The sequence below is a fragment of the Anser anser genome (assembly GCF_964211835.1).
Source record: "Anser anser genome assembly, chromosome: 4".
Taxonomy (NCBI): domain Eukaryota; kingdom Metazoa; phylum Chordata; class Aves; order Anseriformes; family Anatidae; genus Anser; species Anser anser.
This window is the reverse complement of record NC_139724.1, coordinates 42571214-42584124: the sequence shown is the minus strand read 5'-3', so window position 1 is coordinate 42584124 and position 12911 is coordinate 42571214. Positions and strand designations below refer to the sequence as shown.

Genomic DNA, 12911 nt, shown 5'->3' with positions numbered 1-12911 from the left:
ATCCGCATTAAGCAGACAGTCATGTCAAGATTAGTCAGTCAGCAGGATTTTGCCTTCTTTTCTGGATTTATCTTCTGTCTTCGGTATTCCTACTAGAAAATAGAAAGAAAAATGCAAATGATGAAGTGAAAGCTATACTTTCACCATATGAAATAATAACTCAGTATGGCTAGGGTGTGAAAGGAAGATAAATGATTATGATTCATTAAATTATGATTATTGGTTAGTTCAACTATTGCACAAATAGGAAAGTCTTTGAAATGGGCAAAATATATTTTGAATATGGCATAAGAACTTTTTTTTACTATAATGAGAAGAAATGTCATCCACAGGTAATGATTTTGGCCAGGAATAATAATGTAGAAATTCTCTACCAGAGCTTTTTTTGAACTTGTTTGCCTTCAAGTCAGATGTTTAAAAGCAAAACAAAAACGACTGAATCACACAGTGGATTGTACATAACTACAGTTCATTTGCTAATAAGCGCTATCCTGTGGCTGGAAAAATTAAGAACCCGGCAAACGTTGAGGCTGCTGTTGATATCTTTTAAGTAATAACAATAATCTTTCAGTCTCTGCATTATCGGATAATGTGTTACATCTGGGGCAATGCATTAATATTTACAGAGCTATATGCTACATTATAATGCTATGCAGAGTTATGCACAAGTATATTAAGAGCTTTCCTATTTAGTTCTTTCCCTTGAAGACTGTGTTAGAGTGACATATGTAGGAATGTACAGGCCAGGCTGTGTGAAGTTTAAAAATGAGTAAATATGTAAATACTGGAGCTTGTTCCCAAGTAATCTGATTGCAGCTTGTAGTCCCGAAAGTTGGATTACTGCAAACACAACAGCACCATTGACATACATACTAAAAACCTGAAGACTGGTTTTCAGGTAGTCTTGAGAAAACTGAACAGAAATTGTTGCTTTAAGAATCTAATATATGAAATCAGTAAGATAATGCAGGAGAGCCACAGCAATTTGCCAGCACTTTTACACAGCAATTGTTCTTAACGTCATACTGAAACCGTAAGATTATATCCATAATATATTGAACAGTCAAAAAGAAAAAGCTCACACCTATGATTTCTTATTTTTATGTGTTTTGTTGTTGTTTTTCAGGAGACTCTTCCTGCATCCAAAGCCTCAGGAGTTTTATGTCTGTTTTCATGACTCAGTCACAGAAGTTGCTGTTGAACTGGCCTTTAAACTGTCCTTTGGTTTAGCTACATAGATGAGCTTCATGAATATTCAGCCATCCTTGTCGTCTTTTTAAAGTACTTAAGTATAACGAGAAAATAACTCAACTGTGGTATCCACCTATAGCATATCTTTGAAATACTTTTAAGAAAGTAAATCAACATTGTGGTATGACACAGGTGAAACTTCAGAGATGATTCCAATGACCTCATCAATTGAATACTTAAGAAGTTTTCAGAGAACCAAAGTTCTTATTTTTATATAGTGCCAAATTATTTATCCCAATTGTAACTTTATTATATGAAAACCTCACATAATTTGTACGTTCACTGCTGTTCAGTGTACAGTATTCAATGTAAAATGATGAGTTGATATCCTCAAAGTGCTCTGTGAATATTTGGCACTCACCGATGAGGAAAAATATATTTACCCATTAATGAAGATTTTGTACCTCTAAGGGCATAAAAAATACTGAAATGTATTCAGTAACATTATGTTAATCAACACAGAAAAATCTTTTAGCAGATTAACGGCCTTTAGCCACACAAAACTGATGTCTTACAATTTTTGCCAGTATAGTCTGCTGCACACTCAAGGCCTATAGCGTGAGTGATGTTTTACTTGATTTCATGATTTTTATTGTAAATAACACATTTGTTAAAAAACTGTTTTGAAGGTACAAAAAAGAGGTGCAGAGGGTAATATTTTTGTTTTTGCATGGATAGCTACTTTGTATTATAATCATAATTTCTTAATAAAAATGTTTATTTTTCAAAGTCCAGTACAGTGCTACTCTATTTTTTAACATATTTTCTCTTTTGTTCATTTGACCAGTGTTTGTTTAGCTAAGTCTTCTACAACTTACCACTGGATATTAAAAAAATAATTTAGCTTACATCAGTACAAGGCAAGAGAAGGCAAAATACTTGCAAAATCAGAAGTCTTCTGCAGAATTCAGCTTTCCTACAAATCGTTGAAAGGTTTGTAGTTTATAGACTAGCTGCTCCTAAAGCTTTCTGTACTAAAGGTTTAGTTTAAAATGTATGATTTTGGGCCATTTTTACCCCTAGCCAGCACACTTAGATTTGGCCATCTGCATAGTGTCTCATCACATTCCATGTCAACGGTGCATTTTTTTTTCCTTTCTGCTACTTCTACTTGCTTTTCCTAAGTGTTTTCCATAAAATGCATGACTAAAATTGCATTTTAAACAATGGGATCAAAAAAATAAAATTAAGTCTTTAGAAAAGTAAATTCAGTTCCATAGGCTCTCATGATCAAATCCTTTGATCTTGTTTTAACAAGTAAATTGCACTGTTTAGACTAATTCTAAAATAATCAATCAAACGCTTTTGACTGTTCACTCCCTACAAGTGATTCACAGCTTGGCTTGAATCATTCAACAGTTGCTTTAATTCCAAGCAGTTGAAGTCTTAGGCCTGAAGTTTAAGCATGTGATGGAAGGTTTTATAAATCAGCCTTCTCCAGAATTTATGGTCCCTTGATGAGAAATAGTGTATCACTTTGAGATGTACAGAGCTGAGTTGCATAAATAGTGCTTTTACATTTATGTTGCCCATCTGTAAATTAAGTGATATGAGATTTACTGTTTGGGAAATTTAAAAAAAAAAAAAAGAAAGAAAAAAGGGAACAGTATGGGCAATACTTTAAAAAACACCTTTAAAAAGTCTAAAATAGGAAGGCTTTGAATATTGTTTCTTCGTAGATGGTAAAAGGAATACAGAAAAGCAGGCCATCATTATAAACAATGGAAACAAAGACTTAGGCCTAATTAATTTTGCTAACTTATTAAAAGATTTTCTTTCTAGGTTACTTGGCTGCCAGAGTAGTGGGCTAAACTCTGTTGACTTGGTTGGGCTAAGTCAATGCAAAAAAAGACAGTATGAATATGTAGGTATGTGTGGAGAAAAGGGGAACTGAAGGAAAGAGGCTCCTTCAGCAGCAACCAGCTATTTAGATTAGCTTGCTCCTTCACAGGAAACCCCATCTTAAAAAGAATTAAGGGCATCTATCAGAATATGGTACAACTTTTATACTCGGTGTAGTTCAGCAATAAGATGTTGCAAAATCTGCCTTAATCTTGTTGATACTACACTTAAGGAGACTCTTAACGGTTAATTTGTTCCCCAGCTGAGCATAGACTTGATTTTGTAGATTTTTAAGAGATGCTTAAAAAGAGCCCCAAAGGATAGGACTTAATTTCCTACAGAACACAGATTTTTATGAGCTTTGATACAAATCTTGTAGTATAGTAACTTGAAGGAAGATTATAGCTGTGAATCGTGGTGTATGGAATTAATGTTTAAAGGAACAGATATGGAGAAGCTACTAAAGGAGTTGAACTGGCAGTGTTAAAGTTCAGAAGAAATGTATTTATTTTGTGTTTAAATTATGACTTACAAGAATTATTGGCAAGGCAACGTGTACCAAAAATCAGTGGAGTATCTGGGTTAAAATGACTAATTTCAAGGGAATGCAAGCAATAAAATCACTTTAAAAACATTAATGATTAAAAATGACTGAATAAATATGGTACTTCATGCCTTTGTTAGTAATAAAGTTTGTAGACATAGGGGTGGTAAAGCAATGAAAGAAAATACTTTCTTGCTATCAGCAGTTCTAGCAGGAATTGACGCTTATGAACTGTAACAGAATGGGTATAAATAACATACTAAATTGTGTTTTGACTTACTATATATGATGTTCATTAACACACAGTTCAATGTAATCAGCAAATATTCTGGCTTAAACCATTTGTTAGTTGTTCTTTTTTCCTGGTTTCTTGTTGTGGGAGAGGGGCCAGTTTCCACAGCTTACAGAACCTTCTGGAAAGTTCCCCAAGTTTCTGTGAAGCTTGCTGACTGCAGTTCAGGGATGGAGACTATTTAGGAATAAGATTTGTTGATCTTTGTCCGATTGTGTTTAATATAAGGATAGCTGTAGGTACATGTAGCAGTGCATCGTTCACTCTTCCAGCTTTTGATTCCCAGGTGCAGTCTGTCTGTGTCCCTTACATGTTCTGACAGCTGATCACCAAATTGGCCTGAATGATGTGTTTAGGTTGGATATTAGGAAGAACTTCTTTACCGACAGGGTTGTTAGGCATTGGAATGGGCCGCTCAGGGAAGTGGTTGAGTCACCATCCCTGGAGGTCTTTAAAAGACGTTTAGATGTAGAGCTTAGTGATATGGTTTAGTGGAGGACTTGTTAGTGTTAGGTCAGAGGTTGGACTGGGTGATCTTGGAGGTCTCTTCCAACCTAGATGATTCTGTGATTCTGTAACAGGCCTTTTGGTTAACTTTCCCCCCGGCAGCCAATGGGGGAAAAATCTGCCACAGTGTCCACTGAGGGCCTGGATTTCAGTGCTCCAGAAAGGTGGCAGAAACAACCAGCCATCAAGGGAGGGCACTGCCACCCCCCTGCCCCTCGAGGCTGTTAATGGTGGGGTGAAGCCACGCAGCCACCACTAGGCATTGCCTCCTGCCATGGGGCCATGTGCACACAGAGGCCAGGTCTTTGTGGCCGCAGAGGGTACGGGGTGGAGGTGGGCACCATGGCAGCCCCACAGGGTGGGGGGCTGTTCGACCCCTTGTCCTTCGCGAAGGACCTGCTGGCCGGCGGCGTGGCGGCCGCCATCTCCAAGATGGCCGTGGTGCCTGTCGAGCGAGTGAAGCTGTTGCTGCAGGTGCAGGCCTCATCCAAGCAGATCCAGGCAGACCAGCAGTACAAGGGCATGATCGACTGCTTTGTGCACATCTCCAGGGAGCAAGGTATAGAGCCCAGGAAACAAAAGCTTTTAGAAACACCTCTGTGTCGACAGCAACGGAGAAGCCATCGTGGGCTGCATCACGGGCTGCTGGTGTTCAGAGTGGCATTACCTGAGAGGGTGAGTTTGCCATGGGAGTTCCCCCAGGATTTCTGTTTTTTCAGAAAAGGAGTGAAACCTGCAGCCACTGAGTGGTGGTGCATTCATGTGACGTAGTAGCAAAATTGTGCTCAGTGGTTGTGGACAGTGTGAAACATCTTTAATGTTTTCCTTCTGATAGTTTTTCAGAGCACTGCTTGTATTTGACATCCCCATGTTGATGCATATGAAAGAGTACTTGAAGTAAGAAATGAACACTTAGTTTTGACTTTTCTGTATCATTAAGGAGTCTTTACCTTCGCCAATAATAACAAGATATTTGAATGAAGAGCATGGCTGCACATTACAGAGATGGCTGTCATCACTGCTTGCCCAAATCTAACAGCACTGATGAGAGCCAGCCGCAGTGCAGGTGCAATGTCTGTGAGCATCTCTGCATATGCTTCTTCTCATGATTCCCATAACATCTGTTTCTGCATTAGCTCCTCAGCTGCATTTAACGTCTTAGTGCATTTCTCTTAGTGTCCAAAGGAATTATTTTCTTCCTTTAGAAACAGGATGTAATTACAAAAGCCCTATGAAGTTTCTCATATGTGTATAAACCTTTTAGTCATTGCTTTAATATGGTGTCTGAGCACCCCCTGTGGAAGCTAAAATGCATAGGCAGGCTACTTCAAGGAAACAGTTTCTACACAGGTGAAATGTTAGCCTGTTTCCAGACTGCAGTTTACATCAGTATCCTTAGTCTTATAAATTTTTGAAGTGAGGAAGTTGAAAATGTTTCCCATTTCTCAGCATTATTGCTGTTTGTCTTGTAGTTACAGATTTTCTTGTGCTAACACGTGCATCCGTTGGGAAGTGTCAGAATAAATCCAAAAGCCCATAAAATAAATGACCTGAAAAGGAATATTTTTGGCCTTTGTTACAGCTCATACCAAAATAGAAACAGTGGAAGAAAAGTTGTGTGATAGCCTTGGTGTACTGTAAACTGTGGAAATGTATTTTAATAATCCATTTCTTTTCCTGTAGGATTTCTCAGCTTCTGGCATGACAATTTGGTAAACATTATATGATATTTTCCAACACAGGCTCTAAACTTTGCTTTTAAGAACAAGTACAAACCAATTCGTATGTCCAAAGTGGATAAAGAACAACAGGTAAATAATCTATTGTCTATTAGTTCTGTTTGATAAATTAACTAGATCTGGCCAAGCACTGAGCAGTTCTTTCTCTCATGGTTGGTAATTCTTGGTAACATGTTGATAGATTTTGTAATGAGTGTTTTTAAAGTGTGCGTGGCTTACTGCGTAGATTATTCTTGAGGTAATTAAATTTGTTTCGATCTTCATTGATTAACAACCTCATAAGGTGTGTGTAAGTGCTTATAACTGCAGTCAAAATTTTCAAAGTTTTGTTCAGGACATACAGTTATTTCAAAATTAATCATTTTAAGTATTTTGTTGTATATTCAAAATCTTGGACTCAGGCACCTATGTTTCAGGGCTTTGTCAAAAATCCCAGTCATATTTTCACAGTTATGATTGCACAGTCAGGGACTCTAATCTCAAAAATATTTATGTTCATGTGTAATCTCACTCATGAAATTACAGCTGTTTTTATTTTCATGCATAAAATTCTTGGGTTGTGTCCCTCAAGCAGAAGTCTGTCTTTATCTGTCTTCTTACTTCTCTTTGCATTATTTTCTTGATAATTGTTACTATGCAACTGCCAGAAAAAGCTTTTGGTATTACAGTGCAAGTTTTGTACAAAAGGAGCAGGAAAAGGAATGGAACAATTTTAGGTTATGGTTCAAAAAGCAAATTGGGTTATGCTGCCTAATTTTGCAATTTTATATACTTGAAGAAGAACGTTCTTTAACTTGGATGGATTTTTGTGAAGAGACAAGAGGTCAGCACCCAGGAAATTAATTACAAGAAATACAGATCTTGGAATGCAAAGTGTTCATACTGGAATTTGGAAAATTACATAAAATTCATTCATATCAGAATGGAAAATAAGTTCTTTATCTCTAGTTTTTTCATGTGGAAATAGCTGAAAATCTGCTTTATTTGTGTCTTTTTTAGGTTATCTGTTTTAGAATTTCTTTGGTTAGGTTTTCATAATTTAAACAAAAGTCCAATGATCTGTCATTTCTCTTGTTGACAGTTTTTTCTGCAATGCCAGGAACTGTACTTGCCACAGGCTTTCCTGGTGTTTCTTACCAAGAAGAATGTTGTCAGTCGTTAATGTTGGATTAATCTCTCTGTATTGCATGCAAATTCTTAAGCTGTCCTTTTTCATCTGCAATTTCTTCATATGTAAAGAGTTTATGGTTGCTGTTTTCTTTCTTTTCTTAACAGTGCAAAAAGTAAAACATGCATGATGTAAATAACAGTGTTTATAGTTCTTCAAATCTCCTTTCCGCCTCCTGGAAACGTTTCCAGATGGCCTACATGTGTATGTGCTTGTGACTCAAATTTTAGAAACATTCCTTGAATAGCATTCAAGATTAATTTCTTTAGAAGCATATTTAACAAAGTAGCATATACATTATTAAAGCTCAGGGTCTTGGGATGCTTTCTTAACGTGCTTTGTGCAGGATAGGAAATCGAGAAGAGAGTATGGTTGCATGCGTGATTTTTTGCTTTCTGGATTATCTTTTGAAAAAAAAAATACTTTAGCTTGTGGAAAGTAAAGTGCAAAGGAACCTCTTATGAAGAACGCCAGCTGTATCTACATGCCAGACACTGTTTGTATAGAAGGTAATACAGGCACAGTCAATCATCTTGAAATTGCAGCTTGCCCCTTCTGCTTGCTACTCAAGTGAGCAACAGTTTGTGTTGGCTGAATTCATATTTCAGGATACCTTCAGTACAATAATGTGCATGGTTTGAGAGTTTGAAGTAAGATTGGTTTATTACTTGCTGAGTTTTCACCTGTCGAGAATCCTGTAAATGAGAAAAATGTACAGATATAAAAAGTGGATTCTTTTGTTTAACTATATCACAGCTTATGGCTAGTGTTCTGCTATGGGGAAAAGCTGAAATGAGTGGTACTTACCACATATTTGAGTAACAATGTGTGGGGAGAAAGTGTAAGCATGGTATTAGCGGGAGAAATCTCAGGGAGAGGGTTAGAGAATTCTTACTGGAGTATTTTGATGAATTAGGGCAAAAATTAAGTGATAGTTATTTGGCATGAAAGCGTTTCAGCAGCTGGGTACCAGTATCTGTTTGACTTTTCCTTTAGGTTTATATTTACTGGAACGAGTAGTCTCCATCAGAACTAATAACCTGTGTCTTCATCCATCCACAGTTTTGTACATTTTCTTAATGTTTTGTTCATAAGTGGAGGAAAGAATTATTCTTCATACTATTTTGATATGTTAAATGTTTCAGTCATAGTACATAACGGTGTGCGTGAATTTATTTTATATTAGGTGCTTCTGAGCTTCCAGGGACTCGGTGACTGTATTGTTAAAATTGCAAAGACAGATGGACTTCCTGGCCTGTACCAGGGTTTTGGCATTTCAGTACAGGGAATCATTGTATGCTGAGCCTCATATTTTGGACGTTACGATACCATTAAGATAGCTCTTATGAATCAAAATGCACGTTTTAAATCTGTATCATTTAAAATATTAATTCATTATGAACTAATGAAAGTGTTAGCTATAGCTTTTGTCTTTACCGTTATGCATGTTCAACAGAGTATATTACTGAAGAGCCAAGTCATTTTACGGTAGGATTAACAACAACAATGGAATTATTTGCTATCTGCTAGATTGGGCGTGCATTTTGGAGACCTAGTACAGGGTTACGTTTTTGTTTTATTTTGCAGGGATTATTGCCAAATCCAAAACAAACTCCACTCATTCTTTCCTTTTTCATTGCTCAAGTTGTGACTATGTTCTCAGGAATGCTGTCATATCCGTTTGACACTGTCAGGAGACGCATGATGATGCAGGTATGATCTAGCTTACAGTTCTTTTCTGGAAATTACTAGATCTTTGAAACTTGGCATGCTAATTGGAGTGCTGTATAGCCTTACAGCATGTGAGACTATTCAGAAAAAGAAGGGGAAACAGCTCCAGAAAGAAAAGAAGATAGATCTGAAATAATGGCATTGCAGGAATCTGGCTAAAAATATGTTCAGTTAACAGCTTGATGAGAGATTTTAGTAGAAAAGTGAGATCTGTTTTCTTTCTCCTACTCAGATGCTTGGTATTTGGATTAAGATGGGCCTGTGGGTAGAATAATATGCTTTATTAGTCCAGCTAATACAGTTGGAAGACTAGGCTTTGTGGCATACAGATATTCTTCACGTGTGAAATAGAATCAATGTTCTGCAAAGCTCAGTATATGCTGGGAATTATAGGAAAGTGTATTTTTAGCTATCTTGTTGCTAGTTATTAGGTAATTTTACTAGGCAGTTAAGTAGCATTTGAAGTACTTTTCATAAAGTATGTTCTAAACATCAAGAGCATCTTTGCATGTGAAATAAAAAACAAAAATGATTGGGACCTTGTTCCCTGCATCACTGAGAAAGTTTTGCCATCTGATGACAAAAAGGAGATGCTAGTTCCAAAGACGTGTCTCTAAGTGAGGTTTCAGGTGTATCTTCTTTTCTCTCTGTACTCCAGAAAATGAAAAGAAAATCAGAACAAATGTTGGCATAGTTGTTTTCAAAATACTCCAGGAGATACTTAGCTTCTTATGTAATGCCTGCATACCTCTGGTAATCTGTCCTAAATCTGTCCCAAATAACAGAAATCCTTGAAGCTTATAGTGGACAAACACTATTAGAAAGCACTTCTTCCTTACAAACTAAATATGATTTAACTGTCTTCAGATTCTGCTTTCTCTGCTTAGTGAGCAGTCAGCCTACAGTTAGTACTTCTGAATATGAACAGCACTATGTTTCCCAAGGCTGGCCTTACCAAAAAATTGCATGTATTTCTGGTAGTTAACCTACTGCTGGGATAGAGAATAGTATCAAGATTATTAAAAACGTAAAATACATGAAATAAGATAATGGTTTTACTAGCACACAGGAAACAACATGAGATGATTTGGATATGTTGTGGATATGTAGGTATGTATGTACTTCAGGTGGTGTCCGTGTTTTGTTTACATAGTTTTGAAACCTCAGGTACAAATAAAGCTGCTGTTCAGTATGATTTTTATGGTGGTGAAATTACCATTCATACAGAATCAATTTCATATTGTGACACTCATTCTGATCCAAGAGGAAGCGCCGGATTAAATATAGCACTTTCTGTTTCTTCAGTTAAAAGTGTATTTGCTAGCTGTGGTAACTTTCTGAAATAATGAGTACAGTACAGTTACTGCGTTCAGTAAAGTTGATTTCTGTCAGCTAGATAGTAATAACCGTTACCACATATCCTTTAATTTGCATATATTCATGTAGAGTTAGAATAAAATATTCCAATGCTTTCTAGCTTTATTACTATGCTTGCTTGTATTTTTTTTTTGTGAATGCTCGTCATTGATTTATTTCCTGCATTTCTTGTATTCAGGAAATCGATAGTGATCTCATACTTTGATGAGAGTCTAGAAGAGACCAGAAGCTTACCTAGGTATAGCAAGTGGATTTGACTTTAAAAGTAACTAATTTCTTAGTAACTAAGGTCAAATAATTTACATTAAGTAAATATATATATATATATATAACTTTATATATATATACACACACACAGTGTTTTGTTTCCAGTAGAATTTCACATAAAGATGTCAGCTTTACATTCATCTCTCAAAAAAATGTGTATTATGTTTTTGGGAGTGAAGACAAAACTGGTGTCAGTTCCTAATACACTCCCCAAGACAGACCGCAGTTCCAAACCCGAAATGGTTTGACAATTCACCAAGCACATCCACAAGAAAGCACTCTGTCAGAACAGTCGTGTTACTCTGAGCTATCTGAGAGATCTGTTGCAGTCATTATGCTGGGTTCCACAGCGGGCGATTGCATTTCCCAAGTGCTTTGCCGTGGAGAGCACAATGGTCTGATACTCCTGTGGGCTGTCTTTGCTACACTGTTGAATTTTTAAAAATTTAAGAATTGCCACAATTTCCACTTGTACTGCACTTAGAAAAAGGCAAAGGGAGGGTTCAGTACTTGAGCACCAACTTGTACAGAAACAATAATGCACATGCTTGTGAACATTCACTGCTCCTCATCCCTTCTTTCCTTCACCTGTAAGCACTTGGGGCAGGTTTTAGTCAGTGTGGTGCCGAGGTCTCTAACAAATCTTCCTTTTTGCTTTGTTTTCTTTTGTTCAAAACCACGGTGGGCTAGATTAAAAACTGTACTGTGTGCTCTGTTTTAGCTTTCTTATGTTTTTACATTATTGTGCTAGTCAAAACCTTAACATCTTTTTAAACGCCCTGGAAAACAGCTGATGGATGGGCTATTGATTAGTAATCTGAACTGAAAATCTACTTGCTATAAAAAATGTTTCAGTGTTACTAAAGGAAACAAAAAAGCTGTAGAAGTTTTAATAACATTTAAACGTTTCAGAGCACCTTTAGGATTAGGATTTAATTCTTAAGCCTTCTGCTTGCCCAGTAAAGCTTAAAAGAAGCATCAGAGGAAGGATCACAGCCTTCCTAAATTTAGCAATTGCAACCTGATAACAGAGCATTACATCAGGTAAATAGTTAAAAGATCTCTTCTTTGCTGTACGTGAAACAAGAGGAAAATGTTCCTTAGTGTCCTTTACTGAAGAAAAACAGATTTTGCTAAGCATCTAAGATTTTCTCAGTAGAGAGCAGTAATGATTTGCGTGCAGAGTGGGGAGACAATGTCAATATAAAAGAACCCTTGACAGCTTTATGGAAATACGGCAGCAAGAGGGGCTTAATGCTGTTTTTCGTGGAGCATTCTCCAATATCCTTTGTGGAGCAGGAGGAGCCCTAGTGCTAGTTCTTTATGACTAAATTAAGGAAATTTTCCATCTTGATGCTTCAGACTGTTCATCAGGATCTGATGAGAACAGTGAATGAACACCTGTCTTGGCCACAGTGTTCATGATAGAATTGTCATTGAATGTTTTTAGTTTAAGAGTATTACTTGTATAACATTTAAGAAACCATTTTGATGTTTTTCCGCGTCTGCTTATATTAAATAATTTGGTTTGATTTAGGGAACTAAAGAGCACTGTTTTCATTTCATTCAAGCAATTAATCCAAGAAAATACCTTGTTTAAAATTCTCAGCGTAGCCATGACATTGATACGGATGTTACAGGTCTAGACTTTAAGCTTGTGGCAGGTACTTGAACACGTTGTGGTGACAGCAGTTCACCTGGCCTGTCAGCCCAGTGTGTGTGTACGTAACAGCTTGCTCCAGCATCAGCCACAGTAAAAGGAAAGCCTGGTTCTAAGCTGTTGATGTGTTTCAGGGTCAGTTAAGGCACGAGGCAAAACGACAACTACAGATTTTTTATTATCATTTTAAATTTGCACTAAGAAATACAGCAGCTCCCTTCTCTTTAAAGCCTCGCGCTCTGACCTCCAACCCATACCCCAAACCAAGCACCTAGAGCCTTGACCCAAACCACGCCGTGCGTTATTTTTCAAGGACACGTTAAGAAGTCCAGGGATCTCCTCAGTAACGAGGAGTAACCTACATCACCCTGTCAGTCACCCTGTCCCTCAGGTGAGCTCTCCCCCCCCCCCCCCGAGGCCGCCGGCCCCTTTAAGGCTCCCGTGGGCGCGCCCCGCCGCAGTGCTGACGCGCGGGCGGGGGGCGGTGCCGCGCCTCCTCCCCCCTCCCCTTTCCTTTCCAGATCTTTCTGGAA

At 37.5% G+C, this 12911-nt stretch overlaps 2 protein-coding genes across 5 annotated transcripts in view; both read left to right on the top strand.

Annotated features, from left to right (window-relative positions):
• INTU (inturned planar cell polarity protein) overlaps positions 1-1985 on the top strand; it is a 49288-nt gene extending 47303 nt beyond the window's left edge. For all 4 annotated transcript variants that reach the window (XM_083834033.1, XM_083834032.1, XM_083834034.1 and 1 more), the window contains exon 16: positions 1127-1985. In XM_083834033.1, the coding sequence (XP_083690159.1) occupies positions 1127-1238 (112 nt within the window). In that variant the 3' untranslated portion in view covers positions 1239-1985. The remainder of the gene's footprint in view (positions 1-1126) is intronic.
• Positions 1986-2117: 132 nt separating this feature from the next.
• Positions 2118-12878, top strand: SLC25A31 (solute carrier family 25 member 31). Its single transcript, XM_083834037.1, has 3 exons — positions 2118-5111; positions 6179-6247; positions 8931-12878. Exons 1-3 carry the CDS (start codon positions 4719-4721, stop codon positions 9060-9062), a joined length of 594 nt encoding a protein of 197 aa, XP_083690163.1. The 5' UTR covers positions 2118-4718; the 3' UTR covers positions 9063-12878.
• Positions 12879-12911: the final 33 nt, after the last annotated feature.

Coding starts and splice junctions, on each gene's coding strand:
- SLC25A31 (XM_083834037.1), top strand. CDS start 4,719: ATGTGCACACAGAGGCCAGGTCTTTGTGGCCGCAGAGGGTACGGGGTG. Junction 5,112..6,178: donor GAGTGGCATTACCTGAGAGG/GTGAGTTTGCCA, acceptor TTTCCAACACAG/GCTCTAAACTTTGCTTTTAA. Junction 6,248..8,930: donor AAGTGGATAAAGAACAACAG/GTAAATAATCTA, acceptor TTTATTTTGCAG/GGATTATTGCCAAATCCAAA.